Genomic DNA, 12,686 nt, shown 5'->3' with positions numbered 1-12,686 from the left:
GTACACGCAGCATGTTATAGAGCAGGGGGGCTGAGCACAGTGTACATAGTGTCCTATCTGCAGGCAGCATGTTATAGAGCAGAGGAGCTGAGCAGATTGTACATAGTGTCCTATCTGCAGGAGGCATGTTATAGAGCAGGAGGAGCTGAGCACATTGTACATTGTGTCCTATCTGCAGGCAGCATGTTATAGAGCAGGAGGAGCTGAGCAGATTGTACATAGTGTCCTATCTGCAGGCAGCATGTTATAGAGAAGGAGGAGCTGAGCACATTGTACATTGTGTCCTATCTGCAGGCAGCATGTTATAGAGAAGGAGGAGCTGAGCACCTTGTACATAGTGTCCTATCTGCAGGCAGCATGTTATAGAGAAGGAGGAGCTGAGCAGATTGTACATAGTGTCCTATCTTCAGGCAGCATGTTATAGAGCAGGAGGGGCTGAGCAGATTGTACATAGTGTCCTATCAGCAGGCAGCATGTTATAGAGCAGGAGGAGCTGAGCACATTGTACATAGTGTACTATCTGCAGGCAGCATGTTATAGAGCAGGAGGAGCTGAGCAGATTGTATATAGTGTACTATCTGCAGGCAGCATGTTATAGAGCAGGAGCAGCTGAGCACATTGTACATAGTGTCCTATCTGCAGGCAGCATGTTATAGAGCAGGAGGAGCTGAGCAGATTGTACATAGTGTCCTATCTGCAGGCAGCATGTTATAGAGCAGGAGGAGCTGAGCAGATTGTACATAGTGTCCTATCTGCAGGCAGCATGTTATAGAGCAGGAGGAGCTGAGCAGCTAGTACATAGTGTCCTATCTGTAGGCAGCAGGTTATAGAGCAGGAGGAGCTGAACAGATTGTACATAGTGTCCTATCTGCAGGCAGCATGTTATAGAGCAGGAGGAGCTGAGCAGATTGTACATAGTGTCCTATCTGCAGGCAGCATGTTATAGAGTAGGAGGAGTTGAGCAGATTGTACATAGTGTCCTATCTGCAGGCAGCATGTTATAGAGCAGGAGGAGCTGAGCACATTGTACATAGTGTCCTATCTGCAGGCAGTGGGTTATAGGATGTGTTTGTGTCCTTTACAATACATAGACACGTTTGTGCGGATGAGCCCCCTCCTGCTATTTCATGTGACTGTGATCCCTAATTAAAGGGACGCTCTTGCACCTCCTGGAGGAGTCTGTGACTAATAGTAAACACAAGCGTCGGGTCCCGTCTTGTTTCTCTGGTCTCCTGGAGACATGGGGCCCGGCCCCGACCTTATGTATCAGCTCAAGTTTAGTGGAGGAACCAAATCCGAGCGGCTGAGGGAAGGAGATGAATCCCTGAGGTCAAAATATCTGGAAGAATGAACCGGACCTTCCCCCAGGTGAGCGGATATCACATATATCATAGTGTAGGGATGAGGTGCGGGTGATGTGTCCGCTATAACCTGGGGCAGATACGGGGCTGAGTGTTCATAGTGTAGGGATGAGGTGCGGGTGATGGCTGCTGGTTATATAAGTGTCCGCTATAACCTGGGGCAGATATGGGGCTGAGTGTTCATAGTGTAGGGATGAGGTGCGGGTGATGGCTGCTGGTTATACAAGTGTCCGCTATAACCCGGGGCAGATACGGGGCTGAGTGTTCATAGTGTAGGGATGAGGTGCGGGTGATGGCTGCTGGTTATATAAGTGTCTGCTATAACCCGGGGCAGATACGGGGCTGAGTGTTCATAGTGTAGGGATGAGGTGCGGGTGAGGGCTGCTGGTTATATAAGTGTCCGCTATAACCCGGGGCAGATACGGGGCTGAGTGTTCATAGTGTAGGGATGAGGTGCGGGTGATGGCTGCTGGTTATATAAGTGTCCGCTATAACCCGGGGCAGATACGGGGCTGAGTGTTCATAGTGTAGGGATGAGGTGCGGGTGATGGCTGCTGGTTATATAAGTGTCCGCTATAACCCGGGGCAGATACGGGGCTGAGTGTTCATAGTGTAGGGATGAGGTGCGGGTGATGGCTGCTGGTTATATAAGTGTCCGCTATAACCCGGGGCAGATACGGGGCTGAGTGTTCATAGTGTAGGGATGAGGTGCGGGTGAGGGCTGCTGGTTATATAAGTCTCCGCTATAACCCGGGGCAGATACGGGGCTGAGTGTTCATAGTGTAGGGATGAGGTGCGGGTGATGGCTGCTGGTTATATAAGTGTCCGCTATAACCCGGGGCAGATACGAGGCTGAGTGTTCATAGTGTAGGGATGAGGTGCGGGTGATGGCTGCTGGTTATATAAGTGTCCGCTATAACCCGGGGCAGATACGGGGCTGAGTGTTCATAGTGTAGGGATGAGGTGCGGGTGATGGCTGCTGGTTATATAAGTGTCCGCTATAACCCGGGGCAGATACGGGGCTGAGTGTTCATAGTGTAGGGATGAGGTGCGGGTGATGGCTGCTGGTTATATAAGTGTCCGCTATAACCCGGGGCAGATACGGGGCTGAGTGTTCATAGTGTAGGGATGAGGTGCGGGTGATGGCTGCTGGTTATATAAGTGTCCGCTATAACCTGGGGCAGATATGGGGCTGAGTGTTCATAGTGTAGGGATGAGGTGCGGGTGATGGCTGCTGGTTATATAAGTGTCCGCTATAACCTGGGGCAGATATGGGGCTGAGTGTTCATAGTGTAGGGATGAGGTGCGGGTGAGGGCTGCTGGTTATATAAGTGTCCGCTATAACCCGGGGCAGATACGGGGCTGAGTGTTCATAGTGTAGGGATGAGGTGCGGGTGATGGCTGCTGGTTATATAAGTGTCCGCTATAACCCGGGGCAGATACGAGGCTGAGTGTTCATAGTGTAGGGATGAGGTGCGGGTGATGGCTGCTGGTTATATAAGTGTCCGCTATAACCCGGGGCAGATACGGGGCTGAGTGTTCATAGTGTAGGGATGAGGTGCGGGTGATGGCTGCTGGTTATATAAGTGTCCGCTATAACCCGGGGCAGATACGGGGCTGAGTGTTCATAGTGTAGGGATGAGGTGCGGGTGATGGCTGCTGGTTATATAAGTGTCCGCTATAACCCGGGGCAGATACGGGGCTGAGTGTTCATAGTGTAGGGATGAGGTGCGGGTGAGGGCTGCTGGTTATATAAGTGTCCGCTATAACCTGGGGCAGATATGGGGCTGAGTGTTCATAGTGTAGGGATGAGGTGCGGGTGATGGCTGCTGGTTATATAAGTGTCCGCTATAACCTGGGGCAGATATGGGGCTGAGTGTTCATAGTGTAGGGATGAGGTGCGGGTGAGGGCTGCTGGTTATATAAGTGTCTGCTATAACCCGGGGCAGATACGGGGCTGAGTGTTCATAGTGTAGGGATGAGGTGCGGGTGAGGGCTGCTGGTTATATAAGTGTCCGCTATAACCCGGGGCAGATACGGGGCTGAGTGTTCATAGTGTAGGGATGAGGTGCGGGTGATGGCTGCTGGTTATATAAGTGTCCGCTATAACCCGGGGCAGATACGGGGCTGAGTGTTCATAGTGTAGGGATGAGGTGCGGGTGATGGCTGCTGGTTATATAAGTGTCCGCTATAACCCGGGGCAGATACGGGGCTGAGTGTTCATAGTGTAGGGATGAGGTGCGGGTGATGGCTGCTGGTTATATAAGTGTCCGCTATAACCCGGGGCAGATACGGGGCTGAGTGTTCATAGTGTAGGGATGAGGTGCGGGTGAGGGCTGCTGGTTATATAAGTCTCCGCTATAACCCGGGGCAGATACGGGGCTGAGTGTTCATAGTGTAGGGATGAGGTGCGGGTGATGGCTGCTGGTTATATAAGTGTCCGCTATAACCCGGGGCAGATACGGGGCTGAGTGTTCATAGTGTAGGGATGAGGTGCGGGTGATGGCTGCTGGTTATATAAGTGTCCGCTATAACCCGGGGCAGATACGAGGCTGAGTGTTCATAGTGTAGGGATGAGGTGCGGGTGATGGCTGCTGGTTATATAAGTGTCCGCTATAACCCGGGGCAGATACGAGGCTGAGTGTTCATAGTGTAGGGATGAGGTGCGGGTGAGGGCTGCTGGTTATATAAGTGTCCGCTATAACCCGGGGCAGATACGAGGCTGAGTGTTCATAGTGTAGGGATGAGGTGCGGGCGAGGGCTGCTGGTTATATAAGTGTCCGCTATAACCCGGGCAGATACGAGGCTGAGTGTTCATAGTGTAGGGATGAGGTGCGGGTGATGGCTGCTGGTTATATAAGTGTCCGCTATAACCCGGGGCAGATACGGGGCTGAGTGTTCATAGTGTAGGGATGAGGTGCGGGTGATGGCTGCTGGTTATATAAGTGTCCGCTATAACCCGGGGCAGATACGGGGCTGAGTGTTCATAGTGTAGGGATGAGGTGCGGGTGATGGCTGCTGGTTATATAAGTGTCCGCTATAACCCGGGGCAGATACGGGGCTGAGTGTTCATAGTGTAGGGATGAGGTGCGGGTGATGGCTGCTGGTTATATAAGTGTCCGCTATAACCCGGGGCAGATACGAGGCTGAGTGTTCATAGTGTAGGGATGAGGTGCGGGTGATGGCTGCTGGTTATATAAGTGTCCGCTATAACCCGGGGCAGATACGGGGCTGAGTGTTCATAGTGTAGGGATGAGGTGCGGGTGATGGCTGCTGGTTATATAAGTGTCCGCTATAACCCGGGGCAGATACGGGGCTGAGTGTTCATAGTGTAGGGATGAGGTGCGGGTGATGGCTGCTGGTTATATAAGTGTCCGCTATAACCCGGGGCAGATACGGGGCTGAGTGTTCATAGTGTAGGGATGAGGTGCGGGTGAGGGCTGCTGGTTATATAAGTGTCCGCTATAACCCGGGGCAGATACGGGGCTGAGTGTTCATAGTGTAGGGATGAGGTGCGGGTGATGGCTGCTGGTTATATAAGTGTCCGCTATAACCCGGGGCAGATACGGGGCTGAGTGTTCATAGTGTAGGGATGAGGTGCGGGTGATGGCTGCGGCACCCCAGGAGGAAAGCCCCCAAGGATGAGAGAATTTTGTGTCCCTCCGGCCGGACAAGCGATACCTGTACAGGTGACTATTCCTCCCAACCCCTTCCCCACATGCAAGACATTCAGCTGGGCTGAGCGTGCATGTCTCCTCTATACAGGAGATTCTGGTTCTGTTGTTAATGAGATTCTTATCTTTAATTTGAGATTAGATAATGGTTCCAGGTACTTGGTAATATCTAGATATAAGCATCTGGAGTGACATTCCCCTTCCTGGAGTGATTCATATCAGACAAAATATGACTCTTTTCAGCTCATTTGTATATGACATTGAAGGAGAATTTTATAGTAAAACAAGCAGGATATGACTTTAAAGTCCAAATTCTAGAAAGAACTTTTCATACCCTACCTGAGGGGGCTGCTAGTCAGGGTCATAACTACAGGGGTAGCAGCCGCTATGGGGCCCATAGTGTCAGGGGGCCCCAACAGCTGGGGTATTGGGTATGAACGTGCTGTATGTGTGTGTGTATATGCTGTACATGGTATTATATGTGTGTATTTGCTGTATATGTGATGTGTATATTCTGTATTACTGTGTATGTGATACTTTATGTACGGTATGTGTATATTTGCTGTATGTATGTATATACTGTGGGTGTGATTGTAACTCACACGCGTGAGTAAACAAATCTGTATATTTTTAAGGTTAAGGGGCCCCATTCAGAAGTCTGCTATGGGGCCCTGCCTTTCCCAGTTACACCTCTGCTTCTAGTTTAATGTAGTAAGCTTTGATGACAGGTTCCCTTTATGGCTTGCGGCAAACGTTGCACATTATTTGGGGGGTTTTTTCGTGGAAATTCTGTAGCGTCATACAGTAACATTAAAGTGCATGTGATTTAAAAAAGAAGTCTATAGGAAGAGAAAACCCACAAGAAATCTGCAATCACTTTGTATTGATGGAGATTTCTGCTTGCAAGTCAGATGAAACATTTGGACTTGGCCTTAGGGTATTCCTGTATTACACATGGATAACAAATCCATAGAATTTGTCATAAATATGTCACAGATGCCGGTCCCACCGATAGGACTGTTATCCATCAGCCTTTTCCTATGGGGAAGTAAACACTCATCTTATAATCAATGATAAGTTTTCTGTTCAATTTTTTTCATTAAGTGCAAAGCAGAATACGGAGAACGTTAGCCACATTGAGTAACTCCGGTTTTACATTAAAGCGATTGAGGTGCAATGATAACAGTTTTCTGACCGAAATTTATGTCACACACAAAAAACTGGAGTAAGTAAAGCGAAGTACGAGTTTCCATTAAAAATAAACCCTTCTCAGTAATGTTGAAATGTAGTAACCACCACTGATCTGATATTGATGACCTATAACCTATGGATGGGTCATCAATATAACGAAGGTGGAAAACCCCTTTAAGACTGGCACGTTACATGTGCCATGAGGTGACTATCACTTGCAGCCTGAGGTGAAGAAGCCGCCATGCGTCATAGTCACCGGCTGCTGTATAGACATGTCTGGTCTGTACACTATCCTGACCTCTCCTATTCATCCGGGTTTGTTGACTGAACAGCAATTAGCCGCGTTATGAGGCGCGTAATGGAGAGCTGGCAGGACCTGTTACGGGGAGTGGACTGTGATAAAACCTTGTGTTATGTGAGCGTCATAGCGCCAGACATATGTACGGACACCATTACTGCGTGAGGTACTTAGAAACACAGGACCTGACCTACAACGTATAAAACATGGTCCAGAGAAAGAATGCTTTATTATACGATGTATTTCTACAATGTAAGTCCAACTTCACATGGCGAACTCAGTCAGTAAAACATGGACGCCACGCGCCCTCCCAAAGACCTCGCGCCAAACATTGCCAAGTATGTTTATAATACAAGCGCCGGCGTGTATGGAAGACAAGGGGTCCTGACCCTAAAGGCACTAGGGCCTGGAGCGTCTGCATGTACTGAAGACAAGGGGTCCCGACCCTCCAGGCACCAGGGCCTGGAGCGTCTGCATGTACTGAAGACAAGGGGTCCCGACCCTCCAGGCACCAGGGCCCGGAGCGTCTTCATGTACTGAAGACAAGGGGTCCCGACCCTCCAGGCACCAGGGCCTGGGGGCGTCTGCATGTATGGAAGACGAGGGGTCCCGACCCTCCAGGCATCAGGGCCTGGGGGCGTCTGCATGTACTGAAGACAAGGGGTCCTGACCCTCCAGGCACCAGGGCCTGGGGGCGTCTGCATGTATGGGAGACGAGGGGTCCTGACCCTACAGACACCAGGGCCTTGGGGCGTCTGCTTGGTGGATAGTTATAGCCGCCAATTATTAGATCAAATAAGCCTAAATTTCGCTCAAAATTTTGGAAAAATGGAGGGGATCTAACAGGAATGGTTGTGGCCGAAGTCATAGAGCAAATAGCAGGTAAAGATTAAACTGTTTGGCTAAAGATTTACAAGGAGGGAACCTTTGTTGTTTGTATAATGAAGCTGTGAAAAAATATGGCCGCACTTGTTGTTTGTATAATGAAGCTGTGAAGTAAAATGGCCGCACTTGTTGTTCTTTGTATAATGAAGCTGTGAAGTAACATGGCCGCACTTGTTGTTCTTTGTATAATGAAGTTGTGAAGTAACATGGCCGCACTTGTTGTTGTTTGTATAATGAAGCTGTGAAGTAAAATGGCCGCACTTGTTGTTGTTTGTATAATGAAGCTGTGAAGTAATATGGCCGCACTTGTTGTTGTTTGTATAATGAAGCTGTGAAGTAAAATGGCCGCACTTGTTGTTGTTTGTATAATGAAGCTGTGAAGTAACATGGCCGCACTTGTTGTTGTTTGTATAATGAAGCTGTGAAGTAACATGGCCGCACTTGTTGTTGTTTGTATAATGAAGCTGTGAAGTAATATGGCCGCACTTGTTGTTGTTTGTATAATGAAGCTGTGAAGTAATATGGCCGCACTTGTTGTTGTTTGTATAATGAAGCTGTGAAGTAAAATGGCCGCACTTGTTGTTGTTTGTATAATGAAGCTGTGAAGTAATATGGCCGCACTTGTTGTTGTTTGTATAATGAAGCTGTGAAGTAACATGGCCGCACTTGTTGTTGTTTGTATAATGAAGCTGTGAAGTAACATGGCCGCACTTGTTGTTGTTTGTATAATGAAGCTGTGAAGTAATATGGCCGCACTTGTTGTTCTTTGTATAATGAAGCTGTGAAGTAACATGGCCGCACTTGTTGTTGTTTGTATAATGAAGCTGTGAAGTAAAATGGCCGCACTTGTTGTTCTTTGTATAATGAAGCTGTGAAGTAACATGGCCGCACTTGTTGTTGTTTGTATAATGAAGCTGTGAAGTAATATGGCCGCACTTGTTGTTGTTTGTATAATGAAGCTGTGAAGTAATATGGCCGCACTTGTTGTTGTTTGTATAATGAAGCTGTGAAGTAAAATGGCCGCACTTGTTGTTGTTTGTATAATGAAGCTGTGAAGTAATATGGCCGCACTTGTTGTTGTTTGTATAATGAAGCTGTGAAGTAACATGGCCGCACTTGTTGTTGTTTGTATAATGAAGCTGTGAAGTAACATGGCCGCACTTGTTGTTGTTTGTATAATGAAGCTGTGAAGTAATATGGCCGCACTTGTTGTTCTTTGTATAATGAAGCTGTGAAGTAACATGGCCGCACTTGTTGTTGTTTGTATAATGAAGCTGTGAAGTAAAATGGCCGCACTTGTTGTTGTTTGTATAATGAAGCTGTGAAGTAACATGGCCGCACTTGTTGTTGTTTGTATAATGAAGCTGTGAAGTAAAATGGCCGCACTTGTTGTTGTTTGTATAATGAAGCTGTGAAGTAATATGGCCGCACTTGTTGTTGTTTGTATAATGAAGCTGTGAAGTAATATGGCCGCACTTGTTGTTCTTTGTATAATGAAGTTGTGAAGTAACATGGCCGCACTTGTTGTTGTTTGTATAATGAAGCTGTGAAGTAAAATGGCCGCACTTGTTGTTGTTTGTATAATGAAGCTGTGAAGTAATATGGCCGCACTTGTTGTTGTTTGTATAATGAAGCTGTGAAGTAAAATGGCCGCACTTGTTGTTGTTTGTATAATGAAGCTGTGAAGTAATATGGCCGCACTTGTTGTTTATAATGAAGCTGTGAAGTAACATGGCCGCACTTCTTGTTCTTTGTATAATGAAGCTGTGAAGTAACATGGCCGCACTTGTTGTTGTTTGTATAATGAAGCTGTGAAGTAACATGGCCGCACTTGTTGTTTGTATAATGAAGCTGTGAAGTAACATGGCCGCACTTCTTGTTGTTTGTATAATGAAGCTTTGAAGTAACATGGCCGCACTTCTTGTTGTTTGTATAATGAAGCTGTGAAGTAAAATGGCCGCACTTGTTGTTGTTGTTGTTCTGAAACAAAATGGCCGCCAGAACTGGACAGAAAATGTCTGACATCTTTGTGAGGAAATAAAACATAATTTTCAGACTTTTATGTGTGATATCCGTTTTCTGCCCCCGTCAGCCATGTCATATGATGTTTTCTCTCACAGCGGAGAAGTATGGACGCTGCTTCCATGGGCTCCACCGTGACAATGCTCTCAAGGGATGAGAAGGGTAAATATTCGCTATTATCACTTCCTTGTGACCCGTATTGAGTGTTTATGACCCATAGTAACCCGTTACATGTTCTGCCTCTCAGATGCGTGTTGCGGCTGCAGCAGAAGATGCGTGTGCATCATTGGCGTCATACTGGTCCTGCTGATGATCGTGGCCGCTGCCATCGTGTGTGCGGTGGTCCTCGCCCTCCCGGCTCGTACTCCAGGTAAAATGGAGCGTCACAAGCTCAATATATGTGAAATTATGAGGCAAAAGATGGATCCGTGGTCCAGATGTCATCCGCTGCCGAGCTGTAAGTCATCCATATGTCAGACATTGTGGATCCGCATGAAAAACGGAACAATGGCAAATCATGTCATGTGCTTGTCTCTACTTCTCGAAGTGATCCACAAATACGGACCACGTGGAAATGATGACACCAAGGGAAGACCCGGATGACAATAATGGCAGGGAATAGGACTTGCCTCCACACGATTCTGCACATGTAATGAATGTGTGTAGCGGAGAGCGCATGGATGTTCTGGCCACTGAACCAATTCTGATCCGGATATTCACAGATGGCTCTTCATTATAAGATTATTGGGAGTCCAGCATCCGGGCCTCCGCCGATTCATTGCTCTGCCGCCCCATAGGGGTCTCTCCAATGAGTAGCTGATGGATAGCGGCATTTGGTCAGATATTTGTAGAGGCTTTTTCTGTAAGGCGACGTCTCCTCATACAACACTCGGTGTAACAGGACGTCTGCCCTACGCTGCATTGTACAGATATGTCACCTATAGACTATGAGCAGGGGGAGCGGAGGCTTCCACGGATGGATGTGTCACACCTGAAGTTATCCCATGAGATGTGGAACAGGTGGGGATATACGTGAGAGGTTGGGCAGTAATTGTGCTTTACCTCTGTTCTAGTACACGGACATATTATATATAATAATACTGTAATAACCTATAAAGACACGTCCTCTGTCCCCACAGAGACTCGCTACTGCGTCACATCCGATAACTACACTGGATTCCTATGTGATGACAGGAAAACATGTCTGCTGCCCTCCCAGGTCTGTAACTCTGCATCAGACTGTGGTAACGGAGAGGATGAGGCCTCATCACTGTGTAGTAAGTAAAATATCAGGGAATGGTTTGTTGATATGTTGCCTTTAAGATTAGATGCACCTTTAAGAAGGTCCCTGAAGGACACTTCACATCCTGCTCCTAGTTTCATCTTCTCCTATCTCGCTCTCAGGATGTTCAGTCTGCACCTTGTATATAGTGGCTGCCTCTCTGCACATGCACGCTCAGCTGAGAGTGCACATACTGGGGGAAAGTCGGGAAGAATAGCCGTTGGCTAAACAATTGTGCAGCCATAGATTGATGTCATGTTACCTTGATGACTGAGGGTGCATGTTTTCCTATAGGTGATCTCCCTAATAATCTGCCTGGATATTTAATATTCCGCTGTGGAAATCCTCAGTTCTGGATCTACAGTAACCTGAAGTGTAACGGCATCAATAACTGTGGAGACTGCTCTGACGAGTCTGAATCCTGTGAGTATGAGGGGGATTACAATCAGCCAATGAGGTACAAGTATTATATGGGTGTAGAAATATTACACATTACTTTGTTATACTCTATATGTTAGTCCCCTGGGGACCACCAGGACTATGACCCCTAACCTGCGTCTTCCTCTCCCAGTGGCCTCGTGCTCCTCCTGCCCCAGTAACTGGTGGCCGTGTACCCCGGTGCTCTACCAGTACTGCTCCTGCATCCCCAAATCCCTGTGCCGTAATGGAGTCCAGGACTGCGTGAGCTGGTCTGACGAGTATCAGTGCACCTGAGAAGACCTCGCCTCCTGGTAACACGTCCCCCTGGTGTAGGATCCAGGCGCCTGGTGCCAGCGTGGCGTCTCCGGGGAGGGATTATTACCAGCGCTTGGATCATACATTTTTGTGGAATTGAATCATTTGCTGCTTTTTTGCACCTTATTGTATATATGAAAGGGGCTCCCCAGCCTAAGAAGATTTATAACCTCTCCCTAGAAGTGGTCTCCAATATCAGATTGTTGGGGGTCCAGCACCCTCACGGAGGATGCAACATGCAGCAGACAGCGCCATTCTCTGTGCAGTGGTCAGACATTTCCATTCCTTACAATGGAAGCTGAGCTGCAGTGACTTGGATCCGCCACTACACAGAGAACGGCGCTGTCTGCTTTTATCGGATGCCGAGAACTACTGATCTGTAGGGGGCTGGGTATTGGCCCCTCACCAATCTGTTATTGATGACCTATTCTTTCTTGTCTGCTGGACCCTGGGGGTAGGTTTTGTAAGTGATGTAAGTGTCTGGTGCACAGGGGAAAGGACTAACCGACAGGCAGATATGTTAAGGTGAGTGCAAATACCATCTTCTCATTTCTGTTGGCCGCCTTCCTTCATCAAGGAATGAGTCAGAAGGGCTCTGGGGGGTGTTACCAGAGCCCCTCAGTGCTGCAGCTTAACAGGCTGTTACACCATCTCCTATCTGCCTGATGTAATCTCGCTGCAGCAGAGGAAGTTCCAGCACGCAGTGGGAGGGGCTCTCAGAACACTGTAACGCCTTTGAATCTGCACCATAGAGGGGCTCTGGTAACACCCTGAGCCCTTCAGGCTCATTAGCATAATTATAAAAGTTGATTTTAGAAAGCAGGAGGCTATGAATAACAGATAAGAAGATACTACAGTCCCGGGGCCTGGATCTATAAGTGATGTGGATTTGCATGGTAACATACTGCTAGGTGATTAGATTGTGAGCCACATTGGGGACAGGGACCGATTTGGCAGCTCTGTGCAGCGCCGTGTAAGATTTCCTTAAGCACATTTACATTTCTATTGCTTTATGTTATGTATTTCATATCGATCTCTTATTGGACAGGACTATTTGTATATCACATTATTTGACATATAAAACTATTATTTCTAGCAGTTTTTGTTATCTCCTCACTCCTCCGGGAGTCAGGGCTCTGTGTGATGCAGGTGACTTACCTGCCATATGCATGTGATATCCATGACCCCTGTGACTCCACTATGAGGGTCCTTCCCGCACCCGGGGACCCCGGATATGG

General features: G+C 47.8%; 1 protein-coding gene across 2 annotated transcripts; it reads left to right on the top strand.

Moving 5' to 3' along the window:
- Positions 1 to 1,209: 1,209 nt before the first annotated feature.
- LDLRAD1 (low density lipoprotein receptor class A domain containing 1) lies at positions 1,210 to 12,538 on the top strand. Of its 2 annotated transcripts, none has more exons than XM_072128003.1 (6): positions 1,210 to 1,368; positions 9,530 to 9,593; positions 9,679 to 9,801; positions 10,571 to 10,708; positions 11,008 to 11,136; positions 11,285 to 12,538. In XM_072128003.1, the coding sequence occupies exons 1-6, from the start codon at positions 1,348 to 1,350 to the stop codon at positions 11,425 to 11,427; spliced, it is 618 nt and encodes a 205-aa protein (XP_071984104.1). In that variant the 5' UTR covers positions 1,210 to 1,347; the 3' UTR covers positions 11,428 to 12,538. The 2 variants fall into 2 exon arrangements, with proteins under 2 accessions (XP_071984104.1, XP_071984105.1); XM_072128004.1 differs by lacking the exon at positions 1,210 to 1,368 and adding an exon at positions 7,226 to 7,406.
- The last annotated feature ends 148 nt before the right edge of the window (positions 12,539 to 12,686 follow it).

Source organism: Engystomops pustulosus, chromosome 10, assembly GCF_040894005.1.
Source record: "Engystomops pustulosus chromosome 10, aEngPut4.maternal, whole genome shotgun sequence".
Lineage (NCBI taxonomy): Eukaryota > Metazoa > Chordata > Amphibia > Anura > Leptodactylidae > Engystomops > Engystomops pustulosus.
Note: the sequence above shows the minus strand (reverse complement) of the source record. Positions and strands in the feature narration are given on the sequence as shown.

Bases quoted from the DNA above. Each gene is read 5' to 3' on its own strand.
- LDLRAD1 (XM_072128003.1), top strand. From the start codon at position 1,348: ATGAACCGGACCTTCCCCCAG. The intron at 10,709-11,007 runs GTAAGTAAAATA...GTTTTCCTATAG, and splicing joins TGAGGCCTCATCACTGTGTA to GTGATCTCCCTAATAATCTG. The intron at 11,137-11,284 runs GTGAGTATGAGG...TTCCTCTCCCAG, and splicing joins CTCTGACGAGTCTGAATCCT to TGGCCTCGTGCTCCTCCTGC.